The sequence below is a fragment of the Heteronotia binoei genome, chromosome 4 (assembly GCF_032191835.1).
Source record: "Heteronotia binoei isolate CCM8104 ecotype False Entrance Well chromosome 4, APGP_CSIRO_Hbin_v1, whole genome shotgun sequence".
NCBI classification, from domain to species: Eukaryota; Metazoa; Chordata; class Lepidosauria; order Squamata; family Gekkonidae; genus Heteronotia; species Heteronotia binoei.
In genome coordinates this window covers 65,578,554-65,602,230 of record NC_083226.1, presented here as the reverse complement: position 1 = coordinate 65,602,230, position 23,677 = coordinate 65,578,554, and the positions used below count along the sequence as shown (strand labels likewise).

Genomic DNA, 23,677 nt, shown 5'->3' with positions numbered 1-23,677 from the left:
ATAAGAACATAAGAGAAGCCATGTTGGATCAGGCCAATGGCCCATCCAGTCCAACACTCTGTGTCACACAGTGGCAAAAATTTTTATATATACACACACACTGTGGCTAATAGCCACTGATGGACCTGTGCTCCATATTTTTATCTAAACCCCTCTTGAAGGTGGCTATACTTGTGGCCGCCACCACCTCCTGTGGCAGTGAATTCCGAGGAAATGCTTGCAGCAGAGTCAGACCTTGCTGCCTAGTCGCATTACCATCTTTGTTTCCTGTCTCTTCACCACCTCCCTGCCACCACTGCCTATGTTCTCTTCCAAATGCACAGAGAATGGGTAGGCAACAGGGAGCAGGAGGGAGGATAGACTCAACTAATGGAATGCAACAGAACTTGAGTGGCAGTTTATGGGCCAATGGCTGATGAAGTGCACACCACAGCCAATGGGAAAGGCAGAAAGTGCCAATATGCTTGGCATTTTATATATAAAGGATTCTACAAAGAGCTTGAGGTGTAGAATAGTGAATTAAACATTTATCATCACTATTGTCAAGGTGGTCTTGGCATCCTCAGCTGATTTCCTGGAGGATGTTCATTCATGCAGTAGTTGGTAGCCCTGATGACTGCGTCACTGCTATGCATGGGGGTGGAACCAGGCCTCTTCCTCTTCCACTGCCTGGGGGATGAATGTTTCCATTGGTTGTAGCAGCAGGATACAGCTTTTCTTTCTGTTGTTGACCCCGCATTTTCTTAACATTGTTTTCTCTTTTTTGTTTATCTGAAACACGTTTTGGAAAATAGAATGTTCAAAAGTCAAAGTAAGAATATTCATTTTTAATTGATGCATGGCAAATGCTTAGCAGTAAACTTGACAACTGCATCATGGCAATGAGAAAATGCTAGCATCTGCTCATCCCTCTGGAGCCTCTCTCCAGCATGGAGGTTCATCATCAATTCTATGTTCCTTGCACTGGGTAACAAAAAACATAGGCTCTTTCTAAGCTAACATCTTATCTTGGTGAGGGTTACCTGGCTGACTTGGTGGACTGATCTTGGGTATGGTGATGGAGAGTCTCTCTACCTAAAATCTTTTTATCCCACCTTTACCTAAGGATTGAAGGCAGCATGCATGGTTCTCCCGTCCCCTAGATGCCTAGTATAAACTGGTTCTGGAAGACTTCCAACATCCATGCCTTTGTTTAGCTATACTCAGGACTTTGTGGCTGTCATGACAACAAAGAGGCTGTCCCAGGTTATAGTTGATCCTCTGCATGATAAAGGGTATGTGTTGGACCTATACTGGGCAGTTTGCTGGTGATCTAGTGAAGAACCTTGAGGTGAGACCAACACTGGAGCAGATAACAACCTCTTGAAAGCAAGATTGGGTTTGTCACTTCCTTCTTGAAGGGGCCAAATTTGAAACATCCACTCCTGGTGATGTAAGGATCCTATTGGATTCCAGAATGCTCTGGCTGACTTTGGGAATTTGTTGAAACCCTGCTGACAGATGAAATATTGAATCATCCATGGCTATAGACATTGGCCTTTCCTTCCCTCAAGCAGACTCTCTCACACTAGTTTGATTGCTGTTTGAAAGGGATTGCAATATGACAAGCACCATGACAATTGGATATGTTCCCCGAACAAAGTGTTCTTGTAGCTTTATGACCACACACATCACTTATTCCAGGACAGCTGTGCATATTTATGGCATGGAGGCACAAAATATCAAGAATATCAACTCTTAAAATCTTGTTGTAACTCTGTTTATGCAGTGCTTTTTTAATAGAAAAAGCCCAGCAGGAGCTCATTTGCATATCAGACCACACCACCTGGGAGCACGTGGCTGCTGCATGGTGAGTCAGGCCAGCCAGAGCTCTGGCTAACCCAAGTGAGGCTCCTCTCCTGTTAGCTCCAGCAGAAAAAAAGCCCTGCGTATATGAAACAAAATGGTGGTCTTTCTTTAGTGCCTCCCATCACTGCATGTCAAGATACAGGCTTGCAAGTGCAATGGTGAGCCAATTAGAGGCAGGAAACTTGACTTGATGAAAAGGTGGCTTAGTCCAAGCAGAAAGAACTAAGAATTGAGGATGGAAATGAAGTAAGTAAACCATCTGTGATGGCAATGGCTTGAAAAACATTCCATACCTTGAATGCTGTTTGAGTTGTTCTCATTGGTCTCTGTCTTCTGAGCTTCCTCTAATGCCCTCCGAGCTTCCTGTGCTTTTTGCTTATTCTTCCTTTTATTTTCTTCAGCTTGCTGATGGTAAGAAATAAAACAAATATCCCATAATTATTCTTATGAATCCCTATGATTAACCAGTAAAAAACAGCAACTAACAATACTGAGTATAACATCCTTACACTTTGCAATTTCCTTTTGAGCTCCAAAATAGCTTCCTGGTAGGATTTGGATGTAGCATTGAGATAGTAGATACTCAACCTGATGAGAGAAACGTGCAGGATCATATAATTGTTACAGCAATTAAGACTCATTTCACTACTCTGAGACCATGGGAAATCACAATAAATCTCTACTGATGTTAAAAGATTTTTGTCAGCAGAGTAGGACTTTCTTGTCTTCCCTCTAGTGATGCAGGCCAAAAGGCCCAGCACAGAGGGACAGGGAACCTTCAGAACAGCATGAAGGGGATTCAGAGGTCTAGACTGGGAGGTGGAGGAACTTGTGAAAATTACTCCCTTTCCATTAGTGGAACTTTTCTGCAGGATTGAACCCAATATATCCCTTAGGCTGGCAATAGCAGAGACAGTTTAACTGAACAAAATAAAAATGGTAGTTTAAGGTTATTAATGTACTTGTAATATATACACATTAACTGGCAGCTGTTCTGATATTGCTCCCTGCCCAATTTTTTGTGCACTAAAGGCACTGAGGGAGGGGGCTGCCATCAAAGACAGTTTTAGAAACCAAAGGATGTTAACCATAAAGAGTGGAATACAAGATCCCACAGGGAAGCAAAAGGACGATGCTGTACATACACCATCAGCAGTATGACGGGTAGGATCACTCCAGGATTTGAGGCGAGTCTAAAAAGTTTCCGAAACCAGGCAGGGAAATCATGTTCCAGAGTTTCTCCGATGACCTCAAACATCCTAGTTTTTCCACTGTTGATATACACACAAAAATAAATTTAAAGCATTTTTAGTCAAGAGAACACTAAGCAATTCACGTCTGCAGGGATAGCAGAAGAATAGCTGACTTCAATTACAGTCCTGTATAATGACCATATCTATTATGGTGCAAGTCCACTTTTTACAGTGGGGAGGAAGGGATTATTCTAGCCTAAAAAGCTTCTCCTTTTTGGCCCATGCACAGATATGGTGGCTACAGTGTTACCAGTTTGGGGAGCAACTGCTGTATTCACATAGTGACACTATTGATTCCTCAATCACATTGCTGGTAAAATGGATTGCATCATGTCAGGCTGCAGGCAGGAGGGACATGCTATCCTTTAAATACTTCTCTCATGGTTAAAAAACCCTCCCAAGCAAAAATAACACTTGTACACCTGTAAGAAAGCCTGGCCAATTGCTTAATATGCTGGTGATCCCTTTGCAAGGAGTGTTAATCTTTGAGGAGCGTTCAAAACAGTGATCCTGCTTGCAATCTGGAGTGAAGCAGTCTGTTCCACTACCTTATTTTGCTACTTCTGGAATGGAGGCCAAACACATAGAAGTGAAAGCAGCAGATAAACCTGAGAGTTGACCCCTCTGCACAAGACAGGAAATGGTGCTCTCGAATATGCAGCTGAGCAGCTGAACCAAGACAAAGGACAAAACAACCACAGAGATCCAGTTTCCTACAACTGGGTTAGTGTTTCCTCTCAAGTCTTATGCATTTTTGATACAGGATAGTTACATATTTCAAATGGCACATGCAGAGTGACCACAGTGGGGAACTGAGGAAACACTGAACCCACATTCAACAAACACGACTTGCTGTCCTAGAAGAATAGTTATACTAAATTGTTTTATCTGGTTTATTATATGCTTTGAATGTTTTACATGTAAATGTGTTATATGATTGGTCAAATGACCATAATAAAGAACAAACAATGAATAGTTCACAAAATTCAATTAATTCGGCCAGTTTTCAGAATATCCAAACCAAAATCTCTTTAATTCTTGCTGAGTCAGGAAAGTGACTGAGCAGCCCTGAACACACTAAGCCATCTAACTTTCTTCTTCTATATTACAACTCCATCCATGTCTTGTGTCTCTTGTTGCTCTGTACTTGTGATGACACAAAAACATTCAATCAGATATGAACATATAGACCTGACCAAAGAGTCCAGCAGCAGGCGCAATAGTCTCTGCCCTCTTGTCTGAAGGAAAGACTGGAGGTACATTCCCCTAGCTTGCTGTTGGATTTGAGATTTTGGGCAAGTAGTATGTAAGTCTGAAAAAGTAGCTAATACTAGAAATCCAGAAATACAATGTTGATTCCTGCATCAAAAGATCAATATAGGGTATTAGACATTTGGTTTGAGAAAATATTTTATAGACTTGCCCATCTTGAAAAGTTTTTGATTTTTAATGCATATGATAAGCTAGTAGAAAAGAAGAAGGAAAAAACCCACAGTAGTTTGTTTATGTTTTCTTCATGGCCAAAACCCATTTACTGTTTATGCACACTACACCTGCATAGGTTTTCAGACTGCATTTACCTAAAACCACCTCTAGATGTCACCCATAGTTTTCCACAAAAAGGAGCTCACCTCACCTGCTTTGTAGCAATTAGGACCTGTTCAGGAATTATATACTTTCAATAGTGATTACATCTATGTAGTCCAGATCCCTCCCTCCCCCCCCCCCGCTTTTTTTTAACCATCAAGTCACAATTGACTTATGGCAACCCCATAGGCAAGGGTGTTCAGAGGTGCTTTGCCTCTGCTTCACAATCCTGGAGTTCCTTGGTGGTCTCCCATTAGGGATGCCAGCCCCCAGGTAGGGGTCCCCCAATTTCAGGGACTCATGTCCATGGCCACTCAGCTAGCTGGCAGGGCCCTGCCACCAGGCTCCACCTCCAATAGCAGTAGGGTTGCCAAGTCCAACTCAGCAAATATCTGGGGACTTTGGGGTGGAGGCAGGAGACTTTGGGGGTGGAGCCAGGAGCAGGATATGATATCACCTTTGTGATTTCATATCCTGTGATGTCACTTCCACACTCCACTTCTTTCGATGGTGTCACTTTCAGCACACTGCACCCAAACGCCTTCCCTTCCTGTGATGTCACTTCCTCCTTCCAAATTTAAATTTATCTCTTTACATTGCTTTCTGCTACTCAAACATTTGTTGAGTAGCAGATCTCCAGCCACCACCTGGAGGTTGGCAATCTTAATGTATATCCTACCTTCCATGGGAACCCAAAGCTGCTTCCATCAGAGGTTGAGAGTATTCCAGTGTTACCCAGCAAGTTTCCTTGGCAGAGTGGGGATTCAAATCCAGGTCTCCCAGACCCTAGTCTAGCACTCTAGGTTAGACTTTACCCTTTTAAGCTTAGGATCCCCAGGTAGTTCCCTTATTTGGTTTCCAAATAGTTAGCAAAACCGATTTACTGTGTCTCTTCCCACTCAACCCTCTCCAAATGTGATGCTGAGGAGGACAGACCCAGCCTCCCTTCCCTACCTGCAACAAACTCTCAGTTTCTTTCTCTCACACAAACACACACACACACAGGAAGGGGGGGACGTTTGTTGATGGTAAAGTGCTGCTGGGTCAAACATGATACAGAAGAAAGGGGGCTGGGAAATAGGAAGGGGGGGGGTGGGAAGCCTAAACAGCAGCCACCCTGGCCACTCCTCTTCCTCCCCTCCTGCCAGATTTAAAGGGCCCTCCAGCTAATCAGTGGGATCACATGGCCCACCAATCAGCAGGAGGGTTCTTTAAATCTAGCAGGAGGGGAGGAAGGGGGGCAGCTGCTGATCACACACTTACACTCTAAGCAGTGAATTCACCACTTGGGATTCAGGTTTGTGGGCCCCAGCTCTTCCAAAATCATTTTATGGTCCCTTTAAATGCTTTTGGAGTATGGGGGTCATGCATGCCAGAATCCCAAGTGGTGATTCAGGCATGCATGGTCCCCACTTTCCAAAAGCATTTAAAGGGACTCTTTAAAAGGTTTTTTTTTGGGGGGGGGGCACCTGAATACCAAGCAGCAAATTTGCCATTTAGGATTCATGCATGTCCCCAATATTATGTAATGTCTGAGCATCACATTGGGGACTTCTCCATCCCCCTGATTTTATGGTTTTAAATTTTATCATAATGATATTTATTAATTTTAATGTACACCACCCTGAGCCCCACTTTGGCTGGGGAGGTGGTCTAAAATCAAATATATAAATAAATATAGATAACTTGACTGACTACTTCAAACAAGTGATCACTATGACAAATCTCATTTTAAGTACCCCTATTATTCAAGCTGTGATAATTGCTACTAACTAGGGATATTCCTGACCCTCCAACCCAATAAGAGGACATTTTCATCAGTTTTTTTTTTAAAGAGCCCCCAAAAGAATAGGCACACAAACACAAAATGACAGCATGTCCTCTAACATGAGGACACCTGGTAACCCTGCAATTATGCTGCAAAAAGTTGAAGGCAGCAGGGAAAGAGGAAGACCCAAAATAAAATGGATTGACTGAAAAAAGGAAGCCATGGCCCTCAGATTTGCAAGGCAAAGAAAATGACATTAGATAATGTCCAAAATGTTATTACACAAATAATGAGCAAATTATCCCCTTCACTCTTCCCTGCATGGAAAAGGCCCACTTGTTGAATTTGCACTTGTTACTCAAGTTATTAAAGAAATAGGAGTCCAGGGGTGGGGGGTGGGGAATCCTATTTGAGAGAAGTGTGAAGGGGGAAAAATTCATTGCACTCTGGACACTTGTCTGGAACCACACCGAGAAAAAAAGCTAGCTTTTCTTTTCTTTTCTTCTTCCCTTTAAAAACAAGGGAAAGCATGTGGGAAAGAGAGCCTTCCTAACTAGCTGGCTGGCTGTAGGCTATAAATGTAAAAAGGTCTTAGGCAACAACTAGCTCTAGTTTGATGAGTATGGAGCTAATCTAGGCAATCCGACAATAACTAGCACTAGTTTGATGAGTATGGAGCTAATCTAGGAAATCAATTTATACAAAACACACACACACATTTCCGGAAGGAGCAGAAGTAATTGTTGATGTCAAGTTATCAATGTCCAATAGTATTACTTCACAGCAAATACAGCAAAAAGAAAAGTTGGCAACAATTAAAAAGGAGAGGGAATATGAGAAAATGCAGTGGAACATAACTTGAACAGGAAGTGAAAACAAGAGTTTCAAAGAAGCCTTTAACCTTGAAAACACTATTGAGATGAATTAGCTACTCCACTTGTACTTTTGGGATATGATTCAGGGGAAAGTGGCTGCAGAATTTTTTTCTTCTTAGGACACTTGTCACCTGTACACCTGTCAATTACAATTGGCTTTCTGTTTAGAGAAGTACCTGAGAAGACATGCATTTTTGACATTAGGGTGTTTTTACCCATTAGGGAACCAAATTACTTCACTGGAATGCCAAAAATAGTCCCATTGGGCTCTAACTCATGAGCTTACTAAGAAAGTAGTAATCTGGAGAACTGTTTTTGCATGCTCTGGAGAGATACAGCCCTTCATGACAACCAAAAGCAAAGAAACCTTTGTGGAACATTTTTACCCCTTGATACATGGGGAATTTGATTTGGGAAAGAAATATACCCCCCAAAAGCAATTTTTCAGATGATGGCTTGAAGCAAAAGAAGGAGAACTGGCACCCTGTAGTTGTCCTAACATGGACTTGCAGGAAACAAGAAAATAAAGGAGGAATGAGTAAAGCTGTTTGAGGGAACACTAGACTCTTCAGCAGCTGCAGGCAAGATCATATGTAGGGAGTGTGATATAATACAAGCAAAGGTACTAAAATAAGTTGGGGAAGCTTAAAAGAATATGAAATGAGGTGACAAGCCAGCATGGGGAACACAGTGACAAAAAGCAGAGACTTTCATATGCCATGGTCATAAAGATGTCTATACTTGCTGTTCATTAAAAGACCAAAATATTGTGGTTCTTCCACATATTCATGCTGCTTTCATCAGTTTAAGTGGGCTAAAACATTTCTATCACTGTATCAATTGGGAAGAAAATTTAGGAAATGTTTATATATCTATCAAAGCCTTAATAATGGAGAAACCCCATAGTGACCTCTGGTTCAACATTGTCAGTATTTTCATGGCCTGCATTAGGTTTTCTTGCAGCCCAATCATGCATATTCTGTTCCCCTGAAAAATATCACCCAAAATATACTATCAGGTCCCCAAAGAAGTTCAAATCTGAAACACAGCTGCAATATTCCCAAAAAACTGTTCTTGTACAACTTGATCCTTTATAGACTTAGTTAGAAGCAAGTCTTACCAAGTAGAGGGAGTTACTCCCAGACAAACAAGAAAGCAGTTAAAAGGATCACAGAATTACACATACAATCACAATCACAAAATCCATCCTTTTCTCCCATTGAGGCTGATAATTACAACTTGTCTGATTTTAAGCCATAACTTGTCTGATTTTAAAGAACAAACATTTCAGATTCCAACCATGGATCACCAGTTCGTTGCCTAGTCTAAAGAAAGATACTGATGTTGCTGAGCAAAAATGCACAGGATTGCTGCCATTAATTATTTTGTTGATTTTGATGGGACTAAGTCACAACTGCTTTTCAAAGCAGTGTGCCTGGCATCTTTATTTCTTGAGCTTTTCTCAGATGAGTCAATGAAGAAATGCAACAGACCTGAATGGGCCACAGTCAAAAGATGGTGGGATGGAAACAACAGTGTAGACAACTGGCAGTGTGGAAAGGAAGAGAATAAACAGCAGCATGGCCATGTAGAAGTTGTTAGATCTTGAGGCTTTGAAAACTCTCTCATGAGGGACATTGCAGCACATCACAGCCCAGCACTGCAGGTACATGGAAGTGTGGAGGCGAATCATGTTGATAGCTGGGAGGCAGGGTGCGTAAAAGGCACCCATCCTGGAAACAATTAACAAACCATTCTGTCATAAGAAAGCAACAAAATATGTACCACAACCAAGTGACCAGATTCCTCAAGCTTCATCTTCTTTAGAATCCAATTAATTTATCTTCCTTGGGATTTAGTCCATCAACCTTCTGTCAAAGGCTTCTCTACCTTTTCTCTTATCACACTTTGAAAGCCCATCTCCTTACAACTACCTACCAAGGTCACAAATGCTGGGGAAGATGTTATCCAGTGCACTTCCCAAGAGCTTTCAAGCTAGAGATCATGGGGGAAACATCTCCATTGCTTGGCTAAGGTTTTGCATTCATCAATTTGTTTATTTATTAGTTCAAGGTCATTTAGGAACATGGATTGAAGAGTGTTGTTCTGAAGTCCCTTAGTACACATTTTTACATTTAAGGAATTTCTGGAAAGTGCATCTAAAGATACAGAAATATCTTTGGTACATGTAATTAGGGAACAATCTTAAGCAAAATTAAGCAGAACTCTAATCAGGCCTATTCAGTGGGGCTTGCACCCAGGAAAGAGGCCTGAGAATTTCACTGTTAAAGTGATAGTTTTAGTATTGATATTAAACGATACCATATGATTACAGAATGACATAAAGCTACAGGATTCACCCCAAAACATAAATCTTTCGGACACTTACTGCTGAGATAGTAATCTTTTCCCTATGCATCACCCAATTAAATGCACAGTTAACCTACCTCCCCTCCAGACTCAAAGCAGCATAAATAATATTATCCCTTTTGTATGCTGCTGACTCCAGAAGGAATAACAAATCCACACTAGGAATATACACTGGGATATTAATTAACCAACTAATTAAATGAAATGGGCATTTTTGTTAATGTCATTATTATATATGAGTCTTCCTAGGGAAAACAATTTATATTTGATAATACTTAGATCTATTTGTTATTGTTTGTTGATCTGACTTAGACTTCACAGAGACCAGTGAAAGAGAAAAGGATGAGCAGTAGATGATATAATTGAGAGGTGTGTGAAGGATTACATCCACTGGGACCATGATACGGCCCAGGAGGAGGATCATGGGCTGCAAGCCTGGCACTGCACCTTTACTTATCTATCTTAGCATGAACTCTCTAACACCACTACTACGATTGGGTAGAGGGGTATTCCAGGGGGCTTGTGGATTGTGTTCTGAAGTGGAACTTGATTGTCCCAGGACCTGCAGGGACACAGGGAAGTTTTGATGGAAGAGTTACAATTGCAGGCTTCTCAGGGACAAGTTCTGGAACAGATGGGCCAGATACTTCCACCCTGCAGGAACCCCCTGCAGTTCCCTACACTCCCCCAGGCCACATTTCTGGCTCCTCCTCAGTGGCTTCTGAGCTGGTGTCCAGAGCCAGCTCAGTGGGAGTCATGACACCTGTGTTCAGTGGAAAACAACAGCAAAATGGCAGTTAACATGATCACTGAATTACACGTACTAACTGCAGTGACAAAAGGCTATATTTCCCCTTATTGAGTCTAATAGTCACATCAATGATCTCCAAACCTCCCTCTTCACAACTTGTGTGATTTCAAAGAATATTTCAGACACTGGAGGATCCAGCCATGGATCACCAGTTTGTCATCTAGTCAGAGGAAACATACTAGTGTTGCAGAGTAAGCAGAAAGGTTGGGGGGTGGCTTCAGCATTCTAATCCAATCCCTGGCTCACCTATTAGAGAAATGGCATCCCAAACAGGTGAAAAATGCAGATGCTGTACCTGAAAATGTGTGTTGAAATGGGGGTCTTTTCTCTGAGCTGCCTCAATGTTGACAAAGAAAATCACTTGAGTGAACAAGCACAATTTCTGAATATGCCATCCAGTGTGGATGGAAAATAATGTGTCCTCCAATTGAAATGCAATAATGAAAGAAAATGGAGATGAATTTAAAATTCAAAGTGAAAATTTAAAAAATACACCTCTAGCCCACATCCTAATGGCCCCAACATATATGAGATTCCATCACTGGAAAATTATGAGGTAGCAGAGCTTTGAAGTTGATACACCTTGAGAAAGGAAGCCCAGCACCCACAACTGATTAATATGGTATAATAGCATTTTTCAATCTCCTGTGCTTTTCTCTGTGAGAAAAACCAAGATATAAGGAAAAGAAAGCAGTACTGTGTTTATGTAACCATTGTTGCCACCTACACGTTTCCTGAAGTTTGACTTTGCCCTATACCAGCAATAACAGCCACAGGGCAGCCCTTTGTCACACCAGAAAGGTGGCACTCAATGTCACTCCACAAGTGAAGTCTGATTCACCATCCTGTGACTTTTGGTTTATGACAGTTTACTCTGAGGCTTCCAGGCATGATTTCTTTTCTGCCACACCAGCATAAAACTGGAGTGATCAAGACCAGAAAAAACAAGTGTGATTTTTCTGCATTTCTACTGGTGTGAACAAGCAATATGAAAACTCTTACAGTCAGGCTTTTGTCCAGATAGTTTATACTGGATTTGTTTTGTTGGTTTTGCTTACTCACCAGATCATGCCTTGATTGAAGATCAGACCCAGCACATTGCCACTGATATCAAATTCTGAATAAGAAGGCTGAAGGGGAAAAACATATCAAACTCCCTTAGATTTGCAATAATATCCTGTGTAACATTATGAGCAGGTTTTTTTTTTCCTGGAGCAAATAAATAAAACTCCAGAATCATGAAAGAGAACTGATACATTATGCAAAATTCTACTTCCATCATAGTAGTCAATGCTGTGATAGAATCAAACTCCTTGATTTTAAATGATAGGTAGACATAAAACTGGAAGTGGACAAACTGTCATTTTAAAAATGCATGTCAGAAAGCAAGAGAAAATACTTGTATATGCAAATCTCCTGGAAGTCAAAAAAAGTCTGCTGGGAGAAGCAATAAGACCCAGGATGTTCTCTGTGTTTTGCAACCAGAAGCCTGACATTACAGAGATGTATCTTTCATTCTCAGGACAGTCTCCTGCACATGTTTTAAAATGCAAAGAGGAAAATGGCATATCAGCAAAAGCCCTTAGCACAATAATCAACTTCTGTTTTTTTCTGGCAGGGCTTCTATGCCTATGACAGCAACAAACTATAATATACATACAGTAATGAGGTGCTAAATATTCAAATAAACAAATTATGCAAACAAGTGTTTATTGAATACAAAATAGGAAATACACTGTAACATCAAAGGATATAAGGCCTCTTCAATTGTAAACAGGTTTGATTAATTTGTGCTCTGCTGATTTGAATGGTGCACATAAGTAATGATCCTTGTGGAATTTGGCTAAATAAACCACATTGCCTTATACTGAAAATAATCCTTGTCTTCACAGACAAAAATATTTCTAGTAGGCTCACTGAAGAAGGTGACTGAAACTAGAAAGCATTGCCCAGGATTTCTTGTGTGAATCTTCTAGAATGATTCTTCCATACCTTTTTGGCGTTTACCTGGCATATATTTGCACTTACCTGGTTTTTGAAGGCTTTGATAAATTTTGATGTATTTATACTTTGTAGTATAATCTGTGTACCTCCTAATAATACATTGGATTCTTTGACATTATATTGTATCACTTATTTTGTATTCAATACACAGTTTTTTGTATAATTTGTTTATTTGACTATTTACTACTTAGCATCTCATTACAGTATGTATATTATAGTTTGATCTTCCAATACTGTAATTCTTCCTATAGAACTACAACAGCAACATGACAAGAAGAAATTAAGAAGTTTAAGCTTTCCCTGGCATGCAGGTATACTTGGAAGAGCTTTGTTTGCTGAATTTCCACTTGTGACATAGTTATTAAAAACAGAGGAGTCTTGCAAAACAACCAATAAACAACAAAACAACCAATAAAACATTGGATGAGCTCAGATGTTTTCTATTGGTGAACTAGTAAAAAAACTGCTGAATTCCCAAACATTAGACGATTCTCTGAATTACAATGTTAGAAACTAAAAAAGTCACCTAGTAATTAAACTTTTAAATCACTCATGACCTATTTAGCACCATTATGGGCAAAACCATTCTTGGCACTGAACAAATATTAAGAAGCGTACTGTATTTTTCAGACCATAAGAGGCACTTTTCCTCCCCCAAAAAGTGGAGGAAAAAGTGTGTGCGTCTTATGGAGTGAAGGGACGATAGGACGTACCTTCCTCCGGGGGGGGGGGCGGCGATCTGCTGCCTCCGCCTCCGATCCCGGTGCTTCCCCCGCGCCTGCCTGCCTGGCTCCAGCTCTGCTTCCAGCAAGCACTGGAATCACTCCACGCTGCCCCCACCGCAAACGCAGCGCTTCACGAGTGCCAGCTGTGGAGGGAGCAGCGTGCTTCCTCGGTGCCTGTCTTCCTGGCTCCAGCTCTGACGCTTACAGCAAGCGCCAGGATCGCTCCCTCCGCCCTCTGATCCTGGCGCATGCTTTAAGCATCAGAGCTGGAGCCAGGCAGACAGGCACGGAGGAAGCACGCTGCCCCCTCCGCAGCTGGCGCTCGCAAAGCGCTGGGTTTGCAGAGGGGGCAGCGTGCTTCCTCCGTGCCTGTCTGTCTGGCTCCAGCTCTGATTGTCATGGGTGCTGGGGACCCTGCAGAGGAAGACGAGTCTGCCGAGGAAACTGTACCCCTGCCACCTGCACCAGTACCCCTGCCTCCTGCTGAAGAAGATCCCAGCCCCCCTGCCTCGCCCTCTCGGGTGGCTCATGTGCGTGACCGCCTCCGGCAGGACCTCAGGGATCGGAGGAGGGCGGCACGCTCACAAGCAAGACGCTCCCTGAGTCCTGAGTTTTGAGAGGATTCTGGCCCTCCTAAGAGCAAGGATGCTTGAGTTGTAACAGGATCCTGGCCGCCTCCCAGAGCCAGCAATTAGCCCAAATGGGCAACAGCCAGCAGAGGGCTATATAGCTGTGGGCTTTGGGAGGAGGCTTTGTGGAAGCAACTAGTCATCTCCCTGACGTTCTAGCATCCACTCCGGCTTGACTTTGGTTCCTGACTCCCTGACTTTGGCTTTTGACTTCTGGACTCCCTGACCTCGGCTTCTGGACCTCAGACCTGCGATGCTTGCACAGCGATTTGGATTTGGCACCTTGGACACTCCTGCTTGCTGGCTACAGACCTCGGACTGCCTCTGGACTTTGCCTGACCCGGCCCCAGCCGTGACACTGATGCTTAAAGCAAGCGCCGGGATCAGAGGGCGGAGGGAGCGATCCTGGCGCTTGCTGTAAGCGTTAGAGCTGGAGCCAGGCAGACAGGCATGGAGGAAGCATGCTGCCCCCTCCGCAGCCGGCGCGCCTGAAGTGCTGGGTTTGCAGTGGGGGCAGTGTGGAGCAATCCCAGCGCTTGCTGGAAGTAGAGCTGGAGCCAGGCAGGCAGGCAGGGGGAAGTGCCGGGATCGGAGGCGGAGGCAGTGGATCGCCCCCCAGGAGGAAGGTGCGTCCTATGGTCCGGAGCATCTTATGGACCGAAAAATACGGTATATAGAATCATAGAACCATAGAGTTGGAAGGTACCTCTAGGGTCATCTAGTCCAACCCACTGCACAATGCAGGAAACCCACAAATACCTACCCAAATTCACAGGATCTTCATCTCTGTCAGTTGGCCATCTAGCCTCTGTTTAAAAACCTCCAAGGAAGGAGAGCCCACCACGTCCCAAGGAAGCCTGTTCCACTGAGGAATCGCTCTAACGGTCAGGAAGTTCTTCCTAATGTTGAGCTGGAAACTCTTTTGATTTAATTTCAACCCATTGGTTCTGGTCCTACCTTCTGGGGCCACAGAAAACAATTCCACACAATCCTCTATATGACAGCCCTTCAAGTACTTGAAGATGGTGATCATATCACCTTTCAGCCACCTCCTCTCCAGGCTAAACATCCCCAGCTCCTTCAACATTTCCTCATAGGACTCACCATCTTCATCGCCCTCCTCTGGGCCCCTTCCAGCTTGTCTATAACCTTCTTAAAATGAGGTGCCCAAAACTGAACACAATACTCCAGGTGAGGACTTACCAGAGCAGAGTAAAGCGATACCATCACATCACGTGAGCTGGACACTATACTTCTGTTGATACAGCCCAAAATTGCATTTGCCTTTTTAGCCACCGCATTACACTGTTGACTCATGTTCAGCATATGATCCACTAAGACCCCTAGATCCTTTTCACACATACTACTGCTAAGACAAGTCTCCCTCATCCTATAACCATGCATGGGATTTTTCCTACCTAAATGTAGAACTTTACATTGATCGCTGTTAAAATTCATTTTATTTTTTTATTTATTTTATTTATTCTATGACTTATATCCCGCCCTTCCCATAAAATGGCTCAGGGCGGCTCACAACAAACAATAAAACAATAAACAGGGTGCAAAGTTATTACATTTAAAAAAGTCGAAGCGTTTACAAACCTAAAAACCTTAAAATCTTAACGTTAAAACTATACAGTATATTTCACTGAAGTCTGATAAGCTACATTTATCTAGTCAGGCGTAGGCTAACTGGAAGAGGCTTGTCTTACAGGCCCTGCGGAACTGAGTAAGATCCCGCAGGGCCCTCACCTCTTCCGGCAGCTGGTTCCACCATGTGGGGGCCATTGTAGAAAAGGCCCTGTCTCTGGTTGTCTTGAGACGGACTTCTTTGGGCCCGGGGATGGTGAGAAGGTTTTGCATCCCAGACCTCAGTACTCTCTGGGGAACGTGTGGGGAGAGACGGTCCTTCAGGTAGGCAGGTCCCAGGCCATATAGGGCTTTAAAGGTAATGACCAGCAACTTGTACCGGACTCGGTATATTATTGGAAGCCAGTGCAGAGCCCGAAGACCCGGCCGAATGTGCCCCCACCTTGGGAGGCCCAGTAACAGCCGGGCCGCGGCATTCTGCACCAGCTGCAATTTCCGGGTCCGGCACAGGGGCAGCCCCATGTAGGGGGCATTGCAGTAATCCAACCTCGAGGTGACCGTAGCATGGATCACTGTTGCTAGGTCGTCGCGGTCCAGGAAGGGGGCCAACTGCCTTGCCCGTCTAAGATGAAAAAACGCGGACTTGGCAGTGGTTGCTATCTGAGCCTCCATCTTTAGGGATGGCTCCAGTAGCACCCCCAGGCTTTTGACCCTGTCCGCCGCCATCAGCGGTGCACCGTCAAAAACCGGCAGGGGGATTTCCCCCCCCCCCCCCGGTCCACGACGGCCCAAACAAAGGACCTCTGTCTTCGCAGGATTCAGTCTCAGTCCACTCAGTCTGAGCCACTCAGCCACGGCCTGTAATGCCCGATCTAGGTTTTCTGGGGCACAGACCGGTTGACCGTCCATAAGTAGATAGAGCTGGGTGTCATCAGCATACTGGTGACACCCCAGCCCATACCTTCGGGCCATCTGGGCAAGAGGTCACATATAGATGTTAAATAACATCGGGGAGAGAACCGCTCCCTGGGGCACTCCACAATTAAGTGTGTGCCTCCGGGATAGCTCCCCCCCCAATTGTGACCCTTTGTCCCCGACCTTCGAGGAAAGAGGAAAGCCACTGCAGGGCCAGCCCCTGAATCCCCGCGTTGGCGAGGCGGCAAGTCAGTAACCGATGGTCGACCGTATCGAACGCCGCTGATAGGTCCAACAGCATCAGCACTGCCAAGCCACCCCAATCCAGATGCCGTTGAAGGTCATCTACCAGGGCAACCAACACCGTCTCCATCCCGTGACCTGGGCGAAAGCCGGACTGGAGTGGGTCAAGGCGGAAGCGTCCTCCAGGAAAGTCTGTAGCTGCCTCGCTACTGCCCTCTCAATAAGTTTGCCCAGGAAGGGCAAATTTGAGACCGGCCTATAGTGTGCCAATTGGGCCGGGTCTAAAGATGGTTTTTTTAAGAGGGGACGGACCACAGCCTCTTTAAGCGGCGTTGGAAAGAGCCCTTCCGTTAGGGATCTGTTTATGATATCCCATATAGGATATCTGAGATCCCCTTGGCAAGATTTAATAAGCCAGGAAGGGCATGGGTCCAATTTACAAGTTGTTGGGCGGGCAGCCAAGAGGATCCTGTCAACTTCCTCCAGGCTGAGGGGGCCGAAACCGTCCAGAATATAATCCAAAGACATGCTCGGGGCCTCGGTTGCGTTAACTGTCCCTAAATTGACGGGGAGGTCGAGGCGGAGTGATGTGATCTTGTCTGCAAAATAATTCGCAAAAGCCTCACAGCCTATCTCCAATTCAAAGGAATTTGGTCTGCCCTGGGGCAGCGTAGTGATTTTATTGATTTTAGCCCAGTTTTCCAGACTGTCAAGGTCATCCTGTATCCTGTTTCTGTCTTCAGTGTTTGCAAACCCTCCCAATTTAGTATCATCTGCAACTTTAATAAGGATTTCCTGTATTCCTTCATCCAAATCATTGATAAAGATGTTGAACAAAACAGGTCCCTGGACAGATCCTTGAGGCACTCCACTTGTCACTCCTCTCCAAAAGGATGAGGAACCATTCACAAGCACTCTTTGGGTGTGATCTGTCAACCAGTTACAGATTCACCTAACGGTAACAGGATCCAAACCACATTTCACCAACTTGTCAACAAGGATAGTATTTGGAACCTTATCAAAAGCCTTACTGAAATCAAGATAAACAATGTCTACAGCATTCCCCTGATCCAGCAAGGTAGTCACTTTCTCAAAAAAAGAGATCAGGTTAGTCTGACATGACATTCTTGAGAAAACCATGCTGGCTCTTAGTAATCACATCCATTCTTTCTAAATGTTCCAAGACTGACTGTTTCATGATTTGTTCTAAAACTTTTCCAGGTATAGATGTCAAGCTGACGGGTTGGTAGTTACCTGGATTGTCTTTTTTCCCCTTCTTGAAGATGGGGACAACATTCGCCCACCTCCAATCTTCTGGCACCTCTCCTGTTCCCCAAGAATTCTCAAAAATAATAGCTCAGAAATTACATCCACAAGCTCTTTTAGAGCCCAGGGTCATCTGACCCTGAGGACTTAGTTTCATTTAAAGAAACTAGGTTTTTATGTACTACCCCTATGCTGATCCTAGGTTGGAACTTCATACCCTCATTATATGTTCTGTTTTTGCCATGTTGAGCACCACTTCCCTCAGAAGAGAAGACTGAGGAAAAGAAGAAATTGAGCAGTTCTGCCCTCTATTCATTACCTGTTACAATTTCACTTTCTTGCCCTCGCAATGGGCCTACCATATCCTTGCTCTTTTTCTTACTCTGAATATAAGAAAAGAACCCTTTTTTTGTTGTTTTTAGCATCTTTGGCCAGCCTAAGCTCATAGTGAGCTTTAGCTTTCCTAACTTTTTCTCTACAAGCACTTCTGGTTTGTTTATATTCATCTTTGGTTATAAGGTCCTCCTTCCAATTCCGAAAGGAGTCTTTTTTATTTCTCAAGTCTTTAGAGAGCTGTTTATGGCGCCAACTCAGCTTCTGTAGGCTTTTTCCATTTTTTTCTTCTCATAGGAATCGTCTGTGAATGCGCTGTAAGTATTTCACTTTTAAGAATCTCCCACCCCTCCTGAACCCCCTTCTTCCAAAGTATTTCTGTACATTTTATAATTTTTATTGATTTTAACTACAAAAAGAAGAAGCACAAGCATAGATACATTAAAGAGGGGAAGGGGTGAATACAAACTGGGAAAAACAGAAACAAAGGAAAATCCAAATATGTCAGTTACAATTCTAGCACCAAATGAAATACCCAATTCTTTCTACCTGCAAGTATGAAGTTCTCCCCTTATATTTTACCATCTTTATCTTTCATTATAGATTTTTTACTAAACTATTACTTAAAATACAAGTCTAAATAATTCTTCTTCAGCACATATAAGTATAAAAGAGTCAGAGTAGTCTCAACACGGAACTGGCTGGCTAAGCTTAACCACACTGAAAGCACAGACTAACTTGTTGGTTTAACTATATCGTCATTAAAATAAGCATATGAAACAGATATCTTTATCCTTCTAACTTAATTCAAGCACAAAGAAAGAAAAACAGATTTAAAATGTCGTAGAACATAGGGAGAAAGAAAAATAACAAGCTAAAGATAAAACATAATAGTTTATCTGTCTCAGTGTAAACAATTTCTCCAAACCAACATACTAAGAGCAGATCTACCAGATTACAAAATAATTGTGTTGTCTGCCTTCTTAACAATTGATCCAAATTAACTATTTATATAACATTTTTTGCCAAACTTTTCAATCGTTAAGATCTCACTTGATCTTTTAAAATCGCATATCAGTTCTTGTTAAAAATTCCATATCTAATTACCCACAGAGAACAGTTCAAAGACCCTTCTTACTGTAAGATTTCCATGTCTTGATTTTTTGCTGCTTAACTCAACCACATTGAAAATACAGACTAGCTTGTTAGTTTAACAATATTGTCATTAAAATGAGCATAAGAAACAAATATCTTTATCTGTTAAGAGCGAGTCTACCAGATTACAAGATAATTATGTTGTCTGCCTTCTTAAAAGTTAATCCAAGTTAACTATTTATTTACATAAAATTCTTTTCAAAACTTTTCAATCCTTTAACTCTTATAGCCATATTACTCTAGGAGAAACAATTTAATATAACCCCAAAATCTCACTTAGCCTTTTAAGATCACATGTCAAGTTCTTATTGAGAGTTCCATATCCGACTACCCACAGAGAGAGAGACAATTCAAAAACCCTTCTTCCTGAAAAATTTCCACATCTTGATTTTTTGGCTGAGATGCACTTTCTCTCTCTTCTTAATGCAGTCATCCCTCTCAGTAAAAGTAGGAAGGATTCCATATCATTTGTTCCTCTTGAAAAAACTTCAGTCAGTCTTGTTTTCCAGTCCTTCTCTTTAACTGCGCCATAAGGTTCCATTTTGGTTTTCTTTTGTTCGTTTCCCAGCGGATCAGTCTCCCTTTGCAATTCCACAGACGTCACCAGGATCTCTTTAACACTCTGCTCATGTAGATTTGAGATTTCTCTAGCTTTCAGCATAAAAGCTCCCGTTTGGTTTTTAATCAACTCTGTTAATGAACCAAGATCCTGCTTCAGAGAAATTATGCTATGTAATATGTCTTTTTTATAAAACATTTTGCTTGGAAATGCCATTTTTCTCTGTCAACAAACTCAGTCTATTAATCCAAGTTGAAAAGTAGCTCAGAGACGCAGTTAGTCTGCCTCTCCAAATCTCCTCCAGCTGTGATTTTGGATGTTACCATTTCAGTTGCAATCAAACAACAAAGACAGAACTCTCTAGAATATATCTCATTTTTGTTCAGACCATATTGCAGCCAGATAATAGTCTCTTTAACACATAATCCATGTCAATTTAGGTATCTGTATTCAGTCTAATTCAGATTGCTGCCAATGCTCAAAATTGTTCTTTATCTTTTTGAAGCCTCATTCACAGGAAAGTGGGGGGGGATCCACCTCTTTCCCTTCCTTTGAACTGTCCCACTTGTTGTTATGTAAAATGACCCATTAGCCAGTGGTACTGAAAGCAAACTTACTTGCCAAGTAGAATTGCCATGCTTGAGGTAGGGAAGCGATACATCAGAAGCTTATTAAGAGAAAAGAAAGAAAGTGGTCAAGTGTTCACCTCTTACTGCTGTGGTAGCGATCGTGGTGGTGGAGCTTTGGGGCATACAAGAAGGACAGGAAAAGCCGTTGCTATGCCCCTGACTTCTTGCAAAAGTCCCATGCCAAAAGAAAAACCCTTCAGGGTCTCCTCCAACCGCCTGATTCAGGGGGGCCGCTGGAGAGACGGTCCGCAGACCTCTACTGAGCTCAAGGCGACATAACCCAGAAACCCTAAATATTTCTGACCATGGGATTTTACCCAGCATAATTCTAAGTTTATTGAAGTTTGCCTTTCTGAAGTCCAACCTATAAGTCTAACTATGTATAACTTTTCCCTTCCCTAAGACTGTAAATTCCAAAATCACATGGTCACTGTTGCCCATGGTGCCCACTATTTCCACTTCTTCAATCAGTTCTTCCTTATTGGTATGTAATATGTAAAATATTAAAATATTAAGAAGTGTACATGTGAAATATTAAGTGTACATGTGGAATAAATAAAAAGACACTGCCAATCATAGAACCATAGAATCATACAGTTGGAAGTGATCTCCAGGGTCATCTAGTCTAACCCCCTGCACAATGCAAGAGCTTCAGAAATATCTCCCACACACACACACACGCACATCCCCGGTGACCCCTGTTCTATGCCCAGAAGATGGAAAAAATCTCTAGAATCTTGTGCCAAACTGGCCTGGAGAAAAATTGCTGACAGACCCCAAATGTGAACTCTTTTGTAGCTGTCATTAGTAAGATTAGCATTGTGGATAATCTATACCAGAGGTTTGTATTCACTCCACACATCTTCCCTAAAGAGCAATAAAAAATCTGTGACCGCAAATCCTGTCAAAATATAGTTTTTGTGTGATTGGCTCCTTCATCTCAACACAGGAGGGTATATGGCATAGTTTCCCCCAAGAAGTGATTCATTTAGAAAATATGTCCTACCACTATGTTCTGCTGATTGTACAGTTTCAGAATGTGACTGCTCTTCTATGTTACTACTGAAGGTAGTAGGAAGACATCAGTTATCCTATTCATCAGGCCACCCACCAGTTCATACCATATATTCCTACTCTCAGGTTCTTGTATTTTAGCCAATTTTCAATCCATAAGAGGATTTGTTCTCTTATCTCATGACTCTGAAGTTTACTCAGGAGTTTTTGGTGAGGGATTTTATCAAAAGCCTTTCGATACACCAGTAAAAAAATTTCTACTTGCTCATTGCTGTCCACGTATTTACTGACACTTTCAAAGAACTCTAAAAGGTTAGTGAGACAGGATTTAAAACTGGGTATGTCTTCTAAAATTCAGTAATTAGTATACAGCTGCTAATACTGTAACTCAGTAACACTGAGTATAAGGCTCCTTTCAAAATGGGCTGCATAGAAAGTAGGAGGCAAGAAGAAATAGGATACTTACAAATCCATATTCCAAGTCCCAGCACCAGCAGTAATTGAAAAATCTGACAAAAACAGCTTTCAAGAAATCGCCAATTAAGATTGTGACATATGTTGTCACAGTGTCGGAAACTGTCAGCCGCACAAATTCCTGCAGAAACAGAGTTTCCCTTTTTTAAGAGAAGCAAAGCATTTGAGTTGTGTTTTCATTGGGATACTTAGCAAGCACCAAAAAAGAGCCATCTTCTGCTTTTGTGGAAACCGACCCTTGGAATTATTCCTGGCAACTTAGCACTACCCTTGAATTCTGTATGCAAACAGAAGGAAGGGTTCTCATAAAGTCTTACTGAATGTCTTACTGGATGCCCTTTTCCACTCTCTAGCATTACAAAACTGCAGTGTTCAGAGCATTCATTTGGCTACTATTTTTCAAGCACATAACATTTCATATACACATAATCCTTTTGTATAGGAGAAAACCAAGACTGAAAATCATGTGTAGTTTGTTTGCCAAGACCAGTCCTTCCTTCATCTTGTGTTTTGCATTTACATCGGGTGTGTATTCATTGGGAATTAAGCACACTTACATGTAGCAAAATGGATATTTGGCATACTACATGCTTCTTTTTTACAAACAGGAGTTATCTCTGTAGAAAATGTATCACATCCTAAGCAGTCCTTCAAGACTGCAAAGAGACAAACACATTCAATGAGTGTTGTTAAATAGGTGTCCATTTAAAAAAAAAATTCCCAGTGTGCACATTGTTTTCTGGAAGCCTAATTTTTAAAAGCTGCTTCTAAATTCATAAACAGTCAATTTTCAGTTACGTATTTGAAATGTCAATGTTTTACAGTCCAAACACAAAATACTATTTTCAAGTGTCTTCAAATCAATCCCAATTGGGGTGGCAGAAAAATCAGATTAGGATGCAAGCATTCTTTGGTCAACCTGCTAGTAATGCTGCCAAAACAATAGAACATTTTCATTGCAAAAAAAAAGGCCCAAAGTAATTTGGGAATAATCTGTGATACTTGTCATCACCAGGAAAGAAATTGGTGCTTTCATATTATAGTGTTACAGAAAGACAGTAATGGGACATTTGTCCTTTGATCCAAGTCATGGAATGTTCTATAAACTGTTGGGGCCAAACTTCAGAAAGATAATGCTGCTAGTCACTCTTCCTTCTTCTCTGTTATGAACGTTACCTAAAATTCATGTCTATGTACAGTTTCACTGCCCAGCAGGTCCAAACACAACAAAGAACAGTAGAAGAAATTGACATCATGAAGGCTTATAAATGAAAAAAAGCAATTAATAACCTTATGAGAATCAGCTTGAACAGTTTTACAAGAAAAATGGCATTACCTGACCAACCATTGTTTCCCAACATGGGCCTCTAGGTACATCAGCAAGATGCACATGTGGTGGAGGATCGGTGACATTTTCAGGGATTGTCCCATTGTACAGATTGGTTAACCAAATTGTCATGTTCTGCCTAACAATCTTCTCTTCCTCCAGCTAAGAAAAACCAGGGCAAAAATATTTGTTAGTGTTATAAAACACATTGTTTGGAGATCTTTGGTCTACCACTTCTTCCTTTACCCTTTCCATATTATTTTATCATGCTAGAAGGCATGAAGGACTAACACATATCTAAG

The 23,677-nt window shown here is 42.2% G+C and overlaps 1 protein-coding gene across 1 annotated transcript in view; it reads right to left on the bottom strand.

Annotated features, from left to right (window-relative positions):
* Nucleotides 1-441: 441 nt before the first annotated feature.
* TMC1 (transmembrane channel like 1) overlaps nucleotides 442-23,677 on the bottom strand; it is a 114,290-nt gene continuing 91,054 nt past the window's right edge. Inside the window, exons 13-20 of the mRNA XM_060236544.1 lie at nucleotides 23,385-23,537; nucleotides 22,041-22,169; nucleotides 11,575-11,642; nucleotides 8,825-9,064; nucleotides 2,994-3,119; nucleotides 2,358-2,436; nucleotides 2,142-2,253; nucleotides 442-771 (exon numbers count right to left, since the gene is read on the bottom strand). Of these exons, the coding sequence (XP_060092527.1) occupies nucleotides 590-771; nucleotides 2,142-2,253; nucleotides 2,358-2,436; nucleotides 2,994-3,119; nucleotides 8,825-9,064; nucleotides 11,575-11,642; nucleotides 22,041-22,169; nucleotides 23,385-23,537 (1,089 nt within the window). The 3' untranslated portion in view covers nucleotides 442-589. The remainder of the gene's footprint in view (nucleotides 772-2,141; nucleotides 2,254-2,357; nucleotides 2,437-2,993; nucleotides 3,120-8,824; nucleotides 9,065-11,574; nucleotides 11,643-22,040; nucleotides 22,170-23,384; nucleotides 23,538-23,677) is intronic.